This window comes from Nomascus leucogenys, chromosome 21 (assembly GCF_006542625.1).
Source record: "Nomascus leucogenys isolate Asia chromosome 21, Asia_NLE_v1, whole genome shotgun sequence".
Lineage (NCBI taxonomy): Eukaryota > Metazoa > Chordata > Mammalia > Primates > Hylobatidae > Nomascus > Nomascus leucogenys.
Genome location: NC_044401.1, coordinates 1,986,930 through 2,003,322, shown reverse-complemented (window position 1 = coordinate 2,003,322; position 16,393 = coordinate 1,986,930). Strand labels below are relative to the sequence as shown.

At 40.2% G+C, this 16,393-nt stretch overlaps 1 protein-coding gene across 3 annotated transcripts in view; it reads right to left on the bottom strand.

Annotated features, from left to right (window-relative positions):
* Window positions 1-13,864, bottom strand: part of TMEM39A (transmembrane protein 39A) — a 37,327-nt gene extending 23,463 nt beyond the window's left edge. For all 3 annotated transcript variants that reach the window (XR_004027560.1, XM_030801801.1, XM_030801802.1), the window contains exons 1-3: window positions 13,518-13,864; window positions 12,143-12,329; window positions 5,611-5,833 (exon numbers count right to left, since the gene is read on the bottom strand). Coding sequence is in view for 2 of the 3 variants with exons in the window: in XM_030801801.1 (XP_030657661.1) it covers window positions 5,611-5,833; window positions 12,143-12,255 (336 nt within the window). In the remaining variant the exon portion in view is untranslated. The remainder of the gene's footprint in view (window positions 1-5,610; window positions 5,834-12,142; window positions 12,330-13,517) is intronic.
* Between the last annotated feature and the right edge of the window lie 2,529 nt (window positions 13,865-16,393).

Below are 16,393 nucleotides of genomic sequence, written 5' to 3'. Positions count from 1 at the left end.
CTATTTTAAACTACCTGGAATGTATTCCTCTCCCTTTTCAAAAGTATTACTGTACTAAAAGGAAAAGATTGCAGCTTTAAGTTATAACCTGCAGAATTATGGCAAGAATAATTTATATAAAATGCCATATTTATAATGTGTCAAACTTAATAGATCAGTTGGGATTCACAGTCTTCAGAAGTTACTGTTGTTCGTTTCTTATGCAAGCTTATGTTAATCTAATTGGGCATCTACTAAACTCTCTACTAGATGGTATATCAATTATACTCATTTAGTGTTTCTCTCTAGTTTGATTTAGAAGTATGCCTTATGTTTGGTCTCTTCTATAAAATAATGGCATTACCTAGATGCTGTCTACAGTTCCTTCTAGTTCTAAGTCTGTATATACAACTGTGGTAATAAGCAAATGAAAAGTCTTTAGCAACAATATCCCAGGAACCACCAGAATCAGAATGTATTTTCATTTTGATGATCAAAAGGTCTGTAGGTTTCCACAATTCCTTCCAGAATGAAACATTAAATTTCTCGATTACTTAATTTAATAAATCTATACATAGCATCTACAATGTGCCAGGTACTCTCCTTCACACTAAAGATACAGTGTGGAAGATGACAGCCAAGGTTCCTGCTCTCCTGGGTCTTACTTTCTACTGTGGTGTGAGAGGGAAAGGAAATGGAAGAGATTACTATTCGTTCCTTCTGCATCACCATAAAATTTAACTAGGCACTGACTCCTAGCCAGCTAAAGGTTCATTTTCCAGCCTCCCTTGCAAAACTACTTTTAGCCAAGGGATGAGTGAAAAAGTAATACACACAACTGCTAAGCCATACTCTTCTAGAAGGAGCTGTCCCCTTTTCTCTTTTCTTTCTCCTTCCTGTTGGTCAGATATGATAACTGGAGTTAGAGCACCTGCCTTGGACCATGGTTTGGAAGAGCAATAAATACAAAGAGTTGCCATGCTGATGTTATATCACCCACCTAAACTTTTATTAAATAGGGAAATAAGTTTCTATTTTGTTTTAGCCACCCTGTTATGGCAGCTAAACCCATATCTTCAATAAATTTGTTTGGAGAAGCAGGGCAAGTAATGACAGTAAACAAGCTCCCAAACAAAAGCATTGTAAATAGTTAAAACTGCTTGTAAGAAATAAAACAGTAACAAATAATGACTTAAGAAGGAGGTGCAGAGCCCATTTAAATTGGTAGTTAGGGAGGCTATCTCTGAGAGGATGGCATTTGCGCTGAGAGCTGAATGAAAAAAAGGCACCTGGCATTACAAGCTCTGGGGACAAAGGGCCCCAGACAGAAGAAAAAGCAATCACAAAGCCCCTAAGATAGGAAAATATATGCCTAGTGTGTCTAAAAAGCAGCAAGAAGGCTGAAGTGAGACAATTATTGTAGTGGGGCAAGATCAGTTAAGAAGCTCTTGCTTTTAATTCGAGTGAAAAATGATAACAGACTGAACAGCATGAGTAGCAATGGAGATGGAATTAACTGGCCAAATTTAGTATACATTTTAGAGATAGTACAGCCAGAATGTCAACAGAGTGGCTTTCCACTCCTTAGATCATTTCCTTTTCTCCCTAAGTATAACGGATTCTAACAGTATTTATCCCCTCCTATTTTTGGGACTCCTCCCTGCTGACCCTACTCCTCCAAAATAATGCAGGCAGATTCACTAGACCCCTGGCTGATGTCCGGGTCTTATTAATGCATCACAAGTCCATCTAAGACATTTTTAAAAATCAAAATATTGGCCAGGTGCAGTGGCTCACGCCTGTAATCCCAGTAATTTGGGAGGCCAAGGCAGGCAGATCATGAGGTCAGGAGATCAAGACCATCCTGGCCAATGTGGTGAAACCCTGTGTCTACTAAAAATACAAAAATTAGCTGGGCATGGTGGTGCATGCCTGTAATCCCAGCTACTCGGAAGGCTGAGGCAGGAGAATCGCTGAACCAGGGAGTGGGAGGTTGCAGTGAGCAGAGGTTATACTACTGCACTCCAGCCTGCTGACAGAGCAAAGCTCCATCTCAAAAAAAAAAAAAAAAAAAAAAAAAAAAAAAATCAAAATATTTAAGTGCCTAATACATCTTTTTGTTAAGCAAATCATGTTAAAACCAAATCAATGAAAACGGTAATGTGCTTATGATTAACTCTTTGTAACCCAGAATATTTGATTAATCAGAGCCCTCTATTCCTGGCTATTCTGAATAATTTACTACTTCTAGCTTTTATGTTTCTTAGGGTTAAGACTCATTCAGTTAATTGGTTGACAGCTAGAATGATACTTCACATATTCAGGTGTCCACATTTTCTTTTTGATATTAAGGTCCTGAAATGGAAAAATAAAAACCTAATATATAAATCTGACAAAATTATTATAAGTATCTGACCCAGACTCTCATAACAGAAGAAAACTTAAAAGACAGACCACATATTTGGGACAGAAGTCCTTGCTAGCGCCTCCTGGCCACGTAACCACCTTCCACACTTCAATACCTTCAGTGATGGGAAATAACTTGATCTCCAGCAGTCCAATCTATCTTTGAATAACTCACTGATACAGGCTCCTTTCAGATTCATGGGCTAAACTCTTATTTGCTATTTCACATGTTACTCTTGGCTTCACAATCCAATTTTAAGCTTTGTGTTAGCAAAGATTATGTGCATCAGATAAGTGAGCCAATCTACTCTACAACCTCCATTAAGTGTGCGTTCCTCTACTGCAGAGGCTGGAAAGCTAAAAATGACATTTCCAAACTTTCTTGCAACTCAGACTCTAGATACGATTCAGGTTCTGTCAACCACAGGCATCATATAAAACTTGAATAGAAGTGAGTCAAGTTAGGGGGAAAGGTAGCAAAAGGCATCCATTTTTGGTGGTAAGGGTCAAAGCAAAGGAAGCATTAATTCTGGAGTCAGCAGCTAAACAGCAGGTTCCTGATTATGACAAGAACCCTGGCTCCCTGTTTCAAGGCAGTATTTGTAGGCGACTTTCTAAAGATCTATAGTCAGATATGTTAGACTGGGCAAAGAACTCTTCGATGAGACTGAAAATTCAACAAATGAGAAGTTTCCAGGGAAATGTCAAACCAAGTAGAAATTTTATAATGAACTACCCAAGAAGCACTTACAGAATAAATGTAGGACTAAAACAGGAAGTAAAGCATAGTAATTGGTCTGGACTTGGGCACTCACTATGCCGCTATGTGATTTTTGAACCAGTTTATAGGTCTTACATTCATTTATAAAACGGGAGTCATATAATGGTACCTACCCATTTTGTCTTACATTCATATATAAAATGGGAGTCATATAACAGTACCTACCCATTTTTATAAAGAGTAAATGAGATAATACTTGTAAATAATCTACTAAATATTTTAATGTGTGTTTGTTATTGACACTGTTAAGATAGTATTTATTTATAGAACTATATAGCTGTAAAAGGCCTTAAAGAACATCCAATCCAACTTCTTTTTAAAACACCATGGCCAAAAAGGATGAATGAAGTACAGTTCCTACACTCAATAAGCTCTTAATTCAGGTAAGAAAAAAAGACTATTAAAAAAAAAAATTGGGGGCTGGGCGCAGTGGCTCACGCTTGTAATCCCAGCACTTTGGGAGGCCGAGGCGGGCGGATCACGAGGTCAGGAGATCGAGACCACGGTGAAACACCGTCTCTACTAAAAATACAAAAAAAATTAGCCGGGCGTGGTGGCGGGTGCCTGTAGTCCCAGCTACTCGGAAAGGCTGAGGCAGGAGAATGGCGTGAACCCAGGAGGCGGAGCTTGCAGTGAGCTGAGATCGCGCCACTGCACTCCAGCCTGGGCGACAGAGCGAGACTCCGTCTCAAAAAAAAAAAAAAAAAAAGATTTGGCACTATATCATTGCAATTTTTCAACACAGAAACTGACATTCTTATCACATGATATTAAGTAAACAGAAGGTCAACATAAGGTCAACTATTAAGAAAATTCTTAATAGTTAATACCAGGAACAATCAAATGACACAAATATTTAAAACAAAAATTTTTATTCTTTTTCCATACTATCTTAAGGATTTTGGCCCACATTTCCTTTCTATGTTCACCATGCTAGGGAGGCTTTCTAATCTTTATTAGTCCCAAACACATATATAAGAAGACAATAGTCTTCTTTCGTCTAGAGCCTATCTCTATCACTCATTCAAATCTGCCATTGCCAACAACCTATCTGTCAAGTCATCTGACTAGCCTTAGTATAGTGGCCACAATCTTAGCTCACTGCAGTCTCGATCTCCCGGGCTCAGGCAATCCTCTCACTTCAGCTTCCCCAGAAACTAGGACCACAAGTGTGCACTACCATGCCCAGCTAATTTTGTTTATTTTTTGTAGAGACAAGGTCTCACTATGTTGCCTAGGCTGGTCTCAAATTCCTGGGCTCAAGCAATCCTGCTGCCTTCACCTCCCAAAGTGCTGGGATTATAGGCATAAGCCACCATGCCCAGGCCTTACCAATATTTTTTTATATACCCTTCTATGGTGAACCTTCTCTGCATCAAGACTATCATGGTACTCTTTTTTTTTTTTGAGACAGAGTCTTGCTCTGTCGCCCAGGCTGGAGTGCAGTGGCTCGATCTCGGCTCACTGCAAGCTCTGCCTCCTGGGTTCATGCCATTCTCCGGCCTCAGCCTCCCGAGTAGCTGGGACTACAGACACCTGCCACCACACCCGGCTAATTTTTTATATTTTTAGTGGAGACAGGGTTTCACCGTGTTAGCCAGGATGGTCTCGATCTCTTAACCTTGTGATCCACCCATCTTAGCCTCCCAAAGTGCTGGGATTATAGGTGTGAGCCACCGCGCCCAGCCTATCATGGTACTCTTAATAAATGGAGAGAGAACAGAAGAAGCCTACAATATATTTTTATGTACTTCAGCAAAGACAGCCAATTTCTCAATTTCACTTCCCAATTTCCCAATTTTATTTAAGTTCACTATGTACCCAGCTAAAGGACTATATTTAGCTTCTCTTGTAGTTAGGAGTGGACATGTGTGGAAATGATGTAAGCCTGGCCCATGAGAAACTGTCCTTTATATTGCCCTAAGCTCTTTCCCCTTCTGGCTGACAGGGATGGGCCACAGCCACCTTGGAGGTCACATGTTGGAAGACAGTAGAATCTCCATCAGCCTGGGTCCCCTGAAGAACTCCTGGCAACCAGGACAACTGCCTCAGAGTTTATTTGTTACAGAAGCTACCATTATCCTAATTCAGCCATTAAAAGGGTAGAGTTGTTAGAATGTGTTAAGACTGTAACACTGACACCTTATACTTACGAATTTAAAATGGTGTAGAGTAAACTAAATACCAAAACCTTTCAGTGATATTATTATAATAAATTATTTAAATGTTTTCTGCATTTTCATTTATATTTTTACTTCCTCTGGTAGTACTTATAATTTAACCATTTTATCATGAAATTTTATTTCTGGAAGTAATCTGTGGCCTAGCAGAAAAACATTTTATTAAAAGAAAAATTACTAAGAAAAACAATTTCTACAGAAAGGCTTTCCAGGTAGTTTCTTGGGTAAGTAACATGAAGAACTTAAAGTCTGAGTAAGACTTACCAGTGATGTACAAGAAGCAGGATGATTGTAAGGATACCACCACACTGTTTTATAAATGTTGATGTACTGAATGAAAAGAGCAACCAACAGGTAGATGAAAAAAAGGAATTCAAAGAGTAGGCTCCCATCCACAGGCAAGTCAGGAATTTGGCAATGACGAACAGGACCTGGGGTGATTAAGGCTGTGATAGGTGGGACTGGAAGGCCAATAGCACTACCATTCCTGAAAGAGAAAACTATGGTTAACTCAAGTGGTGATAACCTCCACTATCACAGAACATAAAGGGCTCCTGCTGTCTCCTCCATCTACCCCTTCACTGTCGGTTTTCCCCCCAAGACTCCATCCTGGGATCCTCTTCTCTTCTCCCTCCACACTTTCTGTCAGTGATCTAAGATGCAGCTATGGCCTCCATTATCTCCTACATGATGAAGACTATAATTTCTCTCCATAGAGCTCACTGCTAAATTATAGACACATTATTCAACTCCCTACTGGACATCTCTGTGTTCTTCCCTCTTACAGTCCTGACCTTAGTTCATGGCCCACTCAGTTAGCTGCCCACATCAGAAACCTGGGAGTCATATTAAAACTTTTCTTGGCCAGGCGCGGTGGCTCACGTCTATAATCCCAGCACTTTGGGAGGCCAAGGTGGGCAGAACACCTGAGGTCAGGAGTTCAAGACCAGCCTGGCCAACATGGCGAAACCTCATCTGTACTAAAAATACAAAAATTAGCCAGGCATGGTGGTGGACACCTGTAATTCCAGCTACTTGGGAGGCTGAGGCAGGAGAATCACTTGAACCAGGGAGGTGGAGGTTGCAGTGAGCCAAGATCATGCCACTGCACTCCATCCTGGGTGACAGAACGAGACTCCATCTCAAAATAAAAAAAAAATTAAAAAAGAAAAAAAAACTTTTCTTCTGCCTCTCCATGTCCAATCACTCTCTAACTCTCCTAGATTCTACTTTATAAAACTTTGTGCAAACTGTACCTTCCTCTTTAAACTCATTTGCTTTAGTTCAAGCATTCACTATTTTCACCAAAACTATTGCAGTAATCCTCCTATACTCAATTCCACTTTCACCAAACTCTCCAACCTGTCTTCAAGGGATCTTTCTAAGATAAAACTCTGATAGTGTTACTCTTACCTAAAAACCTTTAATGGCTCTCTACTACCAGTGGGGTAATAGCCAAAAATTTTTAGTAGCCCTACGAGGTCCCTCAGCTTAACAGACTAGCTTCACCTCATCACTCCTTCACATGCACCCTATATGATACTTATGCTATTTGCTTTCTGGAACATACATGCTCTTCTTTTGCACATGTTATTCCCTTTAAATGTACTAATCACCTTCCATAATCACCTTCCTTAACTTCTCACATACATATTTACTGACAAAATCCTTCCAAACTTTTTTTTAACTCATTCTTCAAGATTTTTAAGCTACTCAAACACATTCTCTGGGAAGCTTATTCTCACTCCATCAAAACTGATTCATCTCTCCTCTGTGCCACCATAATACCTAACTACACCTTTATTACTGTACTTTTCATATTGTTACACAATTTTTTGTATGCATCTATGTGTTGTCTACCAGATCATAATCTTAAGAACAGAGACTATACTTTTCTTAATTCACTGCAAATATGTACCTTTAGGTTGAGAAGGCAGTAGACGAATACAGTTATGAAAAAGAGAGATATCCCTTAAAACACAAAAAGATGCAGAGACTTTAATCCCTATCTTCTTATTGTTCTTTATTCCATGCTCTTTTACACATCAGAAATAGCTGGGCTACCTAAAGGTATAAGATGGAAGTAAGAGAAAAGTTTCCTTTGTTTATATGACTGGGAATACTTACAGAGATCTAAGGGTCTACTATTAGTTACAGACCAAAGAAAAGAAGCTTGGCTTAGATACTTCCAAAGATGATTTGAGAGAAGGAACAAAATTCGCGTTATCATTCTACTCTAAAATTTCCAAATACAGAAATTGGTATGTAGCAGTTACAGTACTTTAAGTGACCCATGGGAATATGAACTCTGCTGATTCTGAACAATTAAGAATACTATGGCAGAAACTCAGAAGACCTAGAAGGGAAGAACAGGAACTGGGGGAGGAGGGTATGGAAAAGATTATAAGTTTCTTCTTCTCATTCCCAGAGTATACTCCAATAGAGCAAGCCTACCAAGTAACACATTGTGAACCATCAGTAGGTCTCAGAACCATACCTGCTCAATCATAAACCAGTCTTTGAGGTGGGCCACAGCACTGTAAAAACTCCAGGAGGCACCATTCCACAAAATACAACATGAAAGGCGCCTCTGAAGTTTACAAGTTGGTAGACTTGCATGAAGAGGATTACAACAAGAAGCCAATCTATTCCCTCACTCCAGCTGATTTATGAAATTAAAAACTCTGATGAGAAGTTACATGATTACGAGCCTCTACTCCAGACAAACTAAAAATTCTTATTTCCCTTCAGTCAAAAATACACTAAGGGGGAACACATGTTAAATTACTTGTTATGACTTAAGGGTTAAAAGGTTCTTACAGAATTTTTCCCAAGTGAAGTAGACAAATGTGTTTTTACCATTAACAAAGTCAGTAAAATGCTGGGCCTCAAAAAAGATATTCAAAACAAAGTAGAAAAGACCTACACTTGTCATACTCTATACAGCCTTGACTATTAAATGTCAAGCCAGAAAACAAAGAGACCAAGGTCAAATAAAACAAGATATGGCTGGGTGCGGTGGCTCACGCCTGTAATCTCAGCACTTTGAGAGGCCAAGGCAGGCAGATCACGAGGTGAGGAGTTCGAGATCAGCCTGGCCGACATGGTGAAAATACAAAATTAGCTGGGTGTGGTGGCGTGTGCCTGTAATCCTGGCTACTCAGGAGACCAAGGCATGAGAATCGCTTGAACCAAGGAGGCAGAGGTTGCAATGAGCCGAGATCGTGCCACTGCACTCCAGCCTGGTGACAGAACAAGACTCTGTCTCAAAAATAAATAAATAAATAAAATAAACGAGAGCTAGAGATCTGGAGCATCAGTGGAAAAAAAGTACTCCTATATAAAAAGAATCTATGAGATTATGTCTTCTCTATCTGATCTATAAAGTTGAGAACTTGAGAAGAGATATGATCATTTTTAAAACTAAAATAAACAGATTGTCAATGTATCTCAGAAAATCAGTCACAGAGGTATTATTTAGGAAAAAATGTAAGTATTATTCCTCTAATAGAATACAAAAATAGGGCCAGGCACAGTGGCTCACGCCTGTAATCCCAGCACTTTGGGAGGCTGAAGCAGGTGGGTCAAAATTAGTCAGGCGTGGCGGCACATGTCTGTAATCCCAGCTACTTGGGAGGCTGAGGCAGGAGAACTGCTTGAACCCAGGAGGCGGAGGTTGCAGTGAGCTGAGGTAGTGCCATTGCACTACAGCCTGGGCAACAAGAGTGAAACTCCATCTCAAAAAAAAAAAACAAAAAAAAGAATATAAAAATAGATTTAAGAATCTATTCAGAACCCATATAAATTCTCTAGCAATGAGTTGTGACAACACATGTGAAGTGCTACTCATCCAGGAAAGCTCATTAGAGACTTGATGCCCAGGGTTTTTACTGGGGGCTGGCCACATGGGCACCTTCTTTCTAGCAGTACCAAAATTCTAGACTCCCAGAAGGAAAGCAGGTGTTCAACACAGCTACTCTTAGGAAGGCCTGCTTACAAGGCTTACATCTGGGAACCATGACTAGTAAACAGTTCCCTACAGTGATATAAACTTTCCCTAAATAACAAGAGTGGCTCACTGTGCCTAAACTGTTTATATAAACAATGTGGTTTATGCTGAACACCTGTGTTTTGTCCTTGCATATAAAGTTTGTGTGTGGGAAAGGGTTAACACAGCAGGCCTGAGACTGACTGGTATGGAGCCAGCAAGCAGCAGAATTTAGGGAAGCAAATGGATGAAGGAAGAAAGATTCAAAGGCATAAAGAGGAATAGAAGAGACAGGGAAAGCAGTTGTCATTTGGACATGTTCAGGTGATATTATTAACAAAGTATATGCAAGGAATAAGCAAAGAAAACAACAGTTCTCAAATAAGATTCTCCCTCAACCAGGAACTCTCCAAGATATCCAGAAATACACAATATACCTTCCTTTTTTAAAAGGATAATACTTTAAATACACTGTTGCAAGAACAAATCCCTGCTCCCCAGATGTGGACAGCAGGACAAGGAACTACAATTTCAACCTTGACTGTGTTACCAAACTAGCTCCTTGACATTCTAGAGTTTAACTTCACCAATCAGACCACAAGCACCTACCAAACAGGGACAAATGCTCTCCTCTCCAGCTGACCTATGTCTGTCTTGCAGCATCACATGTATCATCCAAAAGTATGTAATACTGAAGCAATTATCTATTCCCCTTCAATACTCTACAGACACTCCAGAAGTGAGTTCTTCTCATCTGGACACTCCTTCTTTCTATATATCCTTCCTAAAACTGTATTATAAGCTATCTGCTAGTTCTTTCATGTTTTCATACCTCTTCCCCAGGTCTTTTATAACAAATTATTCCAGCTGCTTGCTTCCCACCAAGAAACAAATATAAAGCTTTCTTTTCCCCAAATAATTTCTCTAGGTAAACATGTCACAAATAATCACTCAATAATAGTCTTGGTGACTTTTCAAACCATAAACAATTATTTCTTTCATTTTAAAATGTTGGAAAATACTTTCTTCTACCCACCCCCTCCCTCCCCCCAGTTAATTGCTAAATGAACATATGTTGAAGGAGGAGAGAAAGGCAAATTAAAGCAACCATGGTTGGAACCCTGAATACCAGGATAGAAGCGCTACAGTGAAGGCAGAGAAAAGAATACCAAACCCAGTCAAGAGCAGAGGTATTTTCCGAATGTTCCTACTTCTTCCCAGTATACTATCTGCAGACTCCAAGTGCAAGCAGAAGCATCTACAAATGACATTTTCATTGGCTTTCAGTTCTTTTTAATAGCAGAACACTTTATTTTCCTTTCCTCATGATATTTTACATAGTATCTTAAAACACATAGGAAAATGAGTCAGTCTAATTAAGAGAAGACTAGGAAACCTCAAGCCTAGACTGTTAGGCTTGCCTGATCCATTTTCCCTTCTAAGCCCTCCTACAGCAACCCCTGAGACACTGAAGAGGGATTTCACGGGACAGTCTGAGAACATTTTTATCTAGAGAACATAATTATCTACAGGAATCCTCAAAGCCAAAGTCAAAGAGAATGAACAAAGAACTGCTAGAGTTAATACGGAGGTAAAGCTAGAATTTTTTAGCTAGCTAGAATCCTAGTTAGGGACAGCTAAGATTTTCTATCACAATTTGAAAGTACTGAATCAATAAGTTGATAGCCTATATTAATAAAATTAAGGCACATACCTCAAATAGCAAACAACTTTTATCTCAATACCTATATTAGATAGCACCTTTCTTCAAAAGCATTTTCGCATATTCTCATTCTTATTTTTAAATACATAAAATAATATTTGTAGAAATTTTGTAAAATTCAGTAAAGTTTTTTAAAGTCACTGCAATTTACTACTTCATTTATTTCAACATCCTGCTATGATGCAAACAGTACCATCATTTTTAAAATAAGGAAATCCAACGCACAGCAGAGTAAAAAATACTCTAGCATAAACTAGTTACTCTGTATACATACATAAGCAAAACTTAGATTAAAATTTGGTATGAGAATCGGAGACTGGAAAAATCCCTTCAAACTGGAATTTCAGGGAGAGCTCCACTGAAATGATGAGATCAGAACTAATTTTAAAGATTGGGTGGAATAGGGATTGTAAAGTCAGGAAAAAAAAGGGCAAAGGTCAGGCCTAGAAAACAAAAGTGCATAAATACCATTAGACAGGCCTGAAAACACAGTAGTACTGATTGCTAGCTCTGAAAATTAAAATCAAGACAAGAGAAAAACTTTTTTCAGGCAGGAAGGAGAAATTAGCTGGCAGAAATTATCTTGAGCAAATACTTGATTAGGTAAAAGTATCTCTTTGCACTGCTACATTATTAAACCTCCTGATGGCAGGGGCTACCCCAGCTAATAAACTGCTAACATTTATTAAGACCAAACAATTTTCTGACAATTTAAAACCCTTGATGGAATTTGACTTATAATTTGCCCTCTAAAAAAAGAATGCTTATAAGTAGATAAACCATCACACTTACCTTGTATTTTCATTCACTTCTCCCTTCTTCTAATAGATAAAAAGGGGATAACCAGAATTTAGATGATCAGCCAAAAGAAAGAATGGGACTGCTTTCACTTTGTGGGCCCCATGTCACATCTTTTTACCTCCAAAGTATTTTGAAATTCTGAATTTTGTCTTGAAGGGCAGGATTCTACCTCAGTGTCAAGAATAAATATCAATAAGCAAATATCTGAATGACATGATGACTTTTATGTTAGTCTTACTGATCATAGGACATTAAAATTATATATAGCCTTATTTTTTCTTTACCTGTTTCTCAAGCCTGTTCCATTGCCACAGCCCCCACCAACCAAAGTCTGCAAAGAAGGTAAAGCTGAACGGCTTAGCTGTTGCCGACTAGGGCCCCTCCTTCCACCGGGCATGTCCAGGAACCAGTCTGCTTCCAGTGCCACCTGTAGTTGCAACCCAGGTTAATGGTTGTCAACCAGTTTCAACTCTGAACGACAACAAAAACATTTAAATATCAGTAGACTATTTTTAAAGCAGGCAACAAAACAACGAGAAACACTGAGTGAGCAGGCCTTACAAAAGAAGATTTTCAGACGAATGTTCCCAGTGTCTACTACCTACGTTATTCGAATTAAACAACTATTCAGACTCTAATGGGCCAAAGGCCTAAGTTCTGATCTAAGCTCTGTTCAGCTTCAGGCAAGTGATGACCTGTGTCTTTTGTCAACTGATTTGTATCATCTGTAAGATATTATAACCAGATAGAAGTTTACAAGAAACATCACGCCTTATACATTTCCAGCTCAATGTTTCACACTTAAACTACTTGAAATATAGAAGAATCGGCACTTTATAAAACGTTAGGTTTTGTTATCAAGGGATATGGGTTGTGAGCTCAGATGGTCACATATTATCTGACCTCATCCGGATAAGTTAACTTCTGAGTGTGTTTCTTCACTGGCGGGGGGGGGTGGTGGTGGAGAGGGAAGTGTCTTCTGTTCTGTAGAGGTTGTCAGGACTGAGGAAGTGGAATGAAAGGGTACCACCAGTAGTTCTTTTAACTGTTTAAAAGTAAAACTGTTCAAGTGGTATCTCTATATGTTAGGGTTAAAACATTGAAAGAAACTCTTCAAGGGGATGCCCGCTCCAGAAAAGCTGGTGTAAAATCATAGAGAAATTACTGAAACTGCAAGATTAAGAGGCAAGTAAAAGATAAAGATCCTCACTGAAAAAAAAAAAAAAAAAAAGCTGTTTTCATCATTCTACGGCAAAAATCATGATTCTGCCAACATGGATACCAATGTTTCCTAAACAATACAACTAAAACCCAAGGATGACACTGGAAAAAACCCTTGTTTTCAAATGCTCCCTATTCCTAACAGCCTTCAGCTGTAAACTAACCCCGAGTGAAACAAAGCATTCAAACCGCTGGATGCAGGGGCTGCTGGTCCTTGCTCCATTAACGAGCAAAGGGAAAGAAAAGTGCATGGAAAAAACTGGGACGGAAGAGGTGAGAGTATGCGGTGGGGTGGACTGCAGGAGACCACAAACTTCAACAGACTGGTCCCTAAGAGAAGTCGGCAGAAAGGTCGACAAAGCAGTCTCCGCCGCACACCCAAGAGGGCCGAGGCAGGTCCAGGACAGCCGGACCTTGCGGCAGCTCAGTAATACTCACGCATGGAAGAGTCCCAGCCGGTGGGGCGGGATCCCTAGAAAGCGGCGACAACTTTACAGACTGGACCCCAAGTAAGGGAACTCCCTCCCCGCGTTGAAACGCTGCAAACCAGCTGCTTGGACGCAGGCAGCCCCCGCCTAGAGAATCAAGAAAAGGTGTCCAGGCTTCGGGCTGCCAGACTCAGACCCAGACTCCGAGGCAGTTCCAGTGCCAGAGCTAAAGCTAGAGCCAGAGCCTGGTACTTCAGCACCCATCCCCAGCCTCCATTACCGCGGAGCTGAGCAGACGTGGCAGCGCAAAGCGATGACGTCAGCTACGCGACCGCGGTCTGCCCCAGCCGCGAGTGCGCCCCCGGAACCAGCCGGCACGCCAACCCCACCCGTTTGCACCTGCGCAGTGGGGCTCGCCTGCTCCTCTTAACTCGCAGTCCCGCCCCTTCCGGCCAGTGTTGGCCAAAGCATTTCCTCCCTCGGCCTCGGCCAGCTAGCGGCTAGGAGGTGCGGGTACCATGCTGCTGATCCTTCTCGCTGTCTCTTGGACTCCATGTAATAACCATGTACAAGTTATCACCGCCATTTTACAGATGAGTGTAGATTAGGAGGTGTCACCTAGGGTCACGTTACTGCTAAGTGAGGGAGCCCAAGTCATGAAGTCATGCATCAGCATCCAACCCTGCGCTTTGTTTGCTAAGAACTAGACAGATGCTGTGGTTACAAAGTGAATACCACAAAAGCTCAGAGTCTAGTGGAAGAGGGGAGACACTAAGAAAATACAGTAATTACCATTTGTTACAATAAATGCAATATTAAAAGTATGTCCAAGGTCCAGAGATAGCATGTAACACTAATGAATTCTGTGGGATGGTGGTGATGTCAATACCAAGAAAAGCTTTGCAGAGAGCTTGGGGTTTCAGCCAAGACTCCACAAAGGCATAGGGGCTTTGTGGGAGAATGGCAGTCCTCCTGGAGAAGTGGCAGATAAAAAGGTAAAGATCTGTGAGCAAGTCATGATGAGTTCAGGAATTGCCAATAGTTTGGTATTAGAAGAAGAGTAAGAGTGTCAAAAGGAGCGTTTGTGTAATCCTTCACTCCAGAGATTTTAAGCTCCTTAATAGAAAGTTGTTTGTATTGACTGAATGATTAACCTTTATTAAGAATTTTGTTGTGTCAGGCACTGGATTAGCAGCTTTACACATTTCATTTAAATCTCACATTTTGATAGCTTCTACTATGGTTCCTATTTTACAGAAGAAACTGAAGTTAAGAGAAGTTAAGTAGCTTGTTGAAAATAGCCTGCCTGGCCAGGCAGGGTGGCTCATGACTGTAATTCCAACACTGGGAGGCCAAGGCAGGAGGATCGCTTGAGCCCAAGAGTTCGAGACCACCCTGAGCAATATAGTGGAACCTTGTCTCTACAAAAAAAGTAAAAAAATCAATCGGGCATGGTGGCTCACACCTGTAGTCCCAGCTACTTGGGAGGCTGAGGTGGGAGGATCACTTGAGCCCTGGAGGTCAAGTTTGCAGTGAGCCGAGATTGTGCCACTGCACTCCAGCCTCGGCAACAGAGAGAGACCCTGTCTCAAAAATAATAATAATAATAATAATAGAAAAAAAAGAAAATAGCCTGGCTAGTAAGTGCCAGAACCAGAATTTAGAGCCAGAATGACTGATATCGAAACCAGTAAAGTTGCTAATATTCCCAAATATTCCTAATGTCCTAATGTACCACAGAGCTGTCACTTAGGAATACACACAAGTCTCCAACTTAGGATGGTTTGACTCACAATTTTTCAACTCTATGATGGTGCAAAACCAACACTCATTCAGTAGAAACTGTACTTCCAGTACTCATACAACCGTTCTGTTTTTTTTTATTTTTAAATACAGTCATGTGTCCCATAATGATGTTTCAATCAGTGAAAGACCACATAAATGATGGTGAACCCATGAGAGTATAATAGAACTGAAAAATTCCTATTGCCTAATGATGTAGCTGTCTTTATGTTGTAGTGCAGTGTATCCTGGTGTACACAAACCTGCACTACCAGTTGTATAAAAGTATAGCGCATACAATTATGTACAGTATAACATACTAAGTGATAATAAATTACTTTGTTACTGGTTTATATATTTACTATACTATACATTTATTGTTATTTTAGATTGTACTCCTTCTACTTATTTTACAAAAATGAAAGTTAACTGTAAAACAACCTCAGGCAGGTCTTTCAGAAGGTATTCCAGAAGAAGGCATTGTTATAATAGGAGATGGCAGTTCCATATGTGTTACTGCCCCTGAAGATCTTCCAGAGGGACAAGATGTGGAGGTGAAAGATAGTGATATTGATGATCCTGACCCTGTGTAGGCCTGACCCAAACACACATATGTGTGTTTGCATATTAGTTTTCAACAAAATAGTTTAAAAACAAAATAAAACATTTTAGAAATAGAAAAAAGCTTATAGAATAAAGATAGAAAGAAAGAAAATAGGACGGATGCAGTGGCTCATGCCTATAATCCCCGCACTTTGGGAGGCCAGGAGTTTGACAGCAGCCTGGCCAACATGGCGAAACCCTGTCTCTACTAAAAATACAAAAATTAGCCAGGTGTTATGGTGTACACCTGTAATCCCAGCTACTCAGGAGGCTGAGGCACGAGAATTGCTTGAACCTGGGAGGCAGAGGTTGCAGTCAGCTGAGATAGCACCACTGCACTGTAGCCTGGGCAACAGAGCGAGACTGTCTCAAAAAAAAAAAGAAAGAAAAAGAAGAAATAAAGAGAGAGAGAGAGACAGAAAGAAAGAAAGAAGCAAAGAAAGAAAGAAAGAAAAAGGGAAAAAAAGAGAAAATATTTTTGTATGGCTGTACAATGTGCTT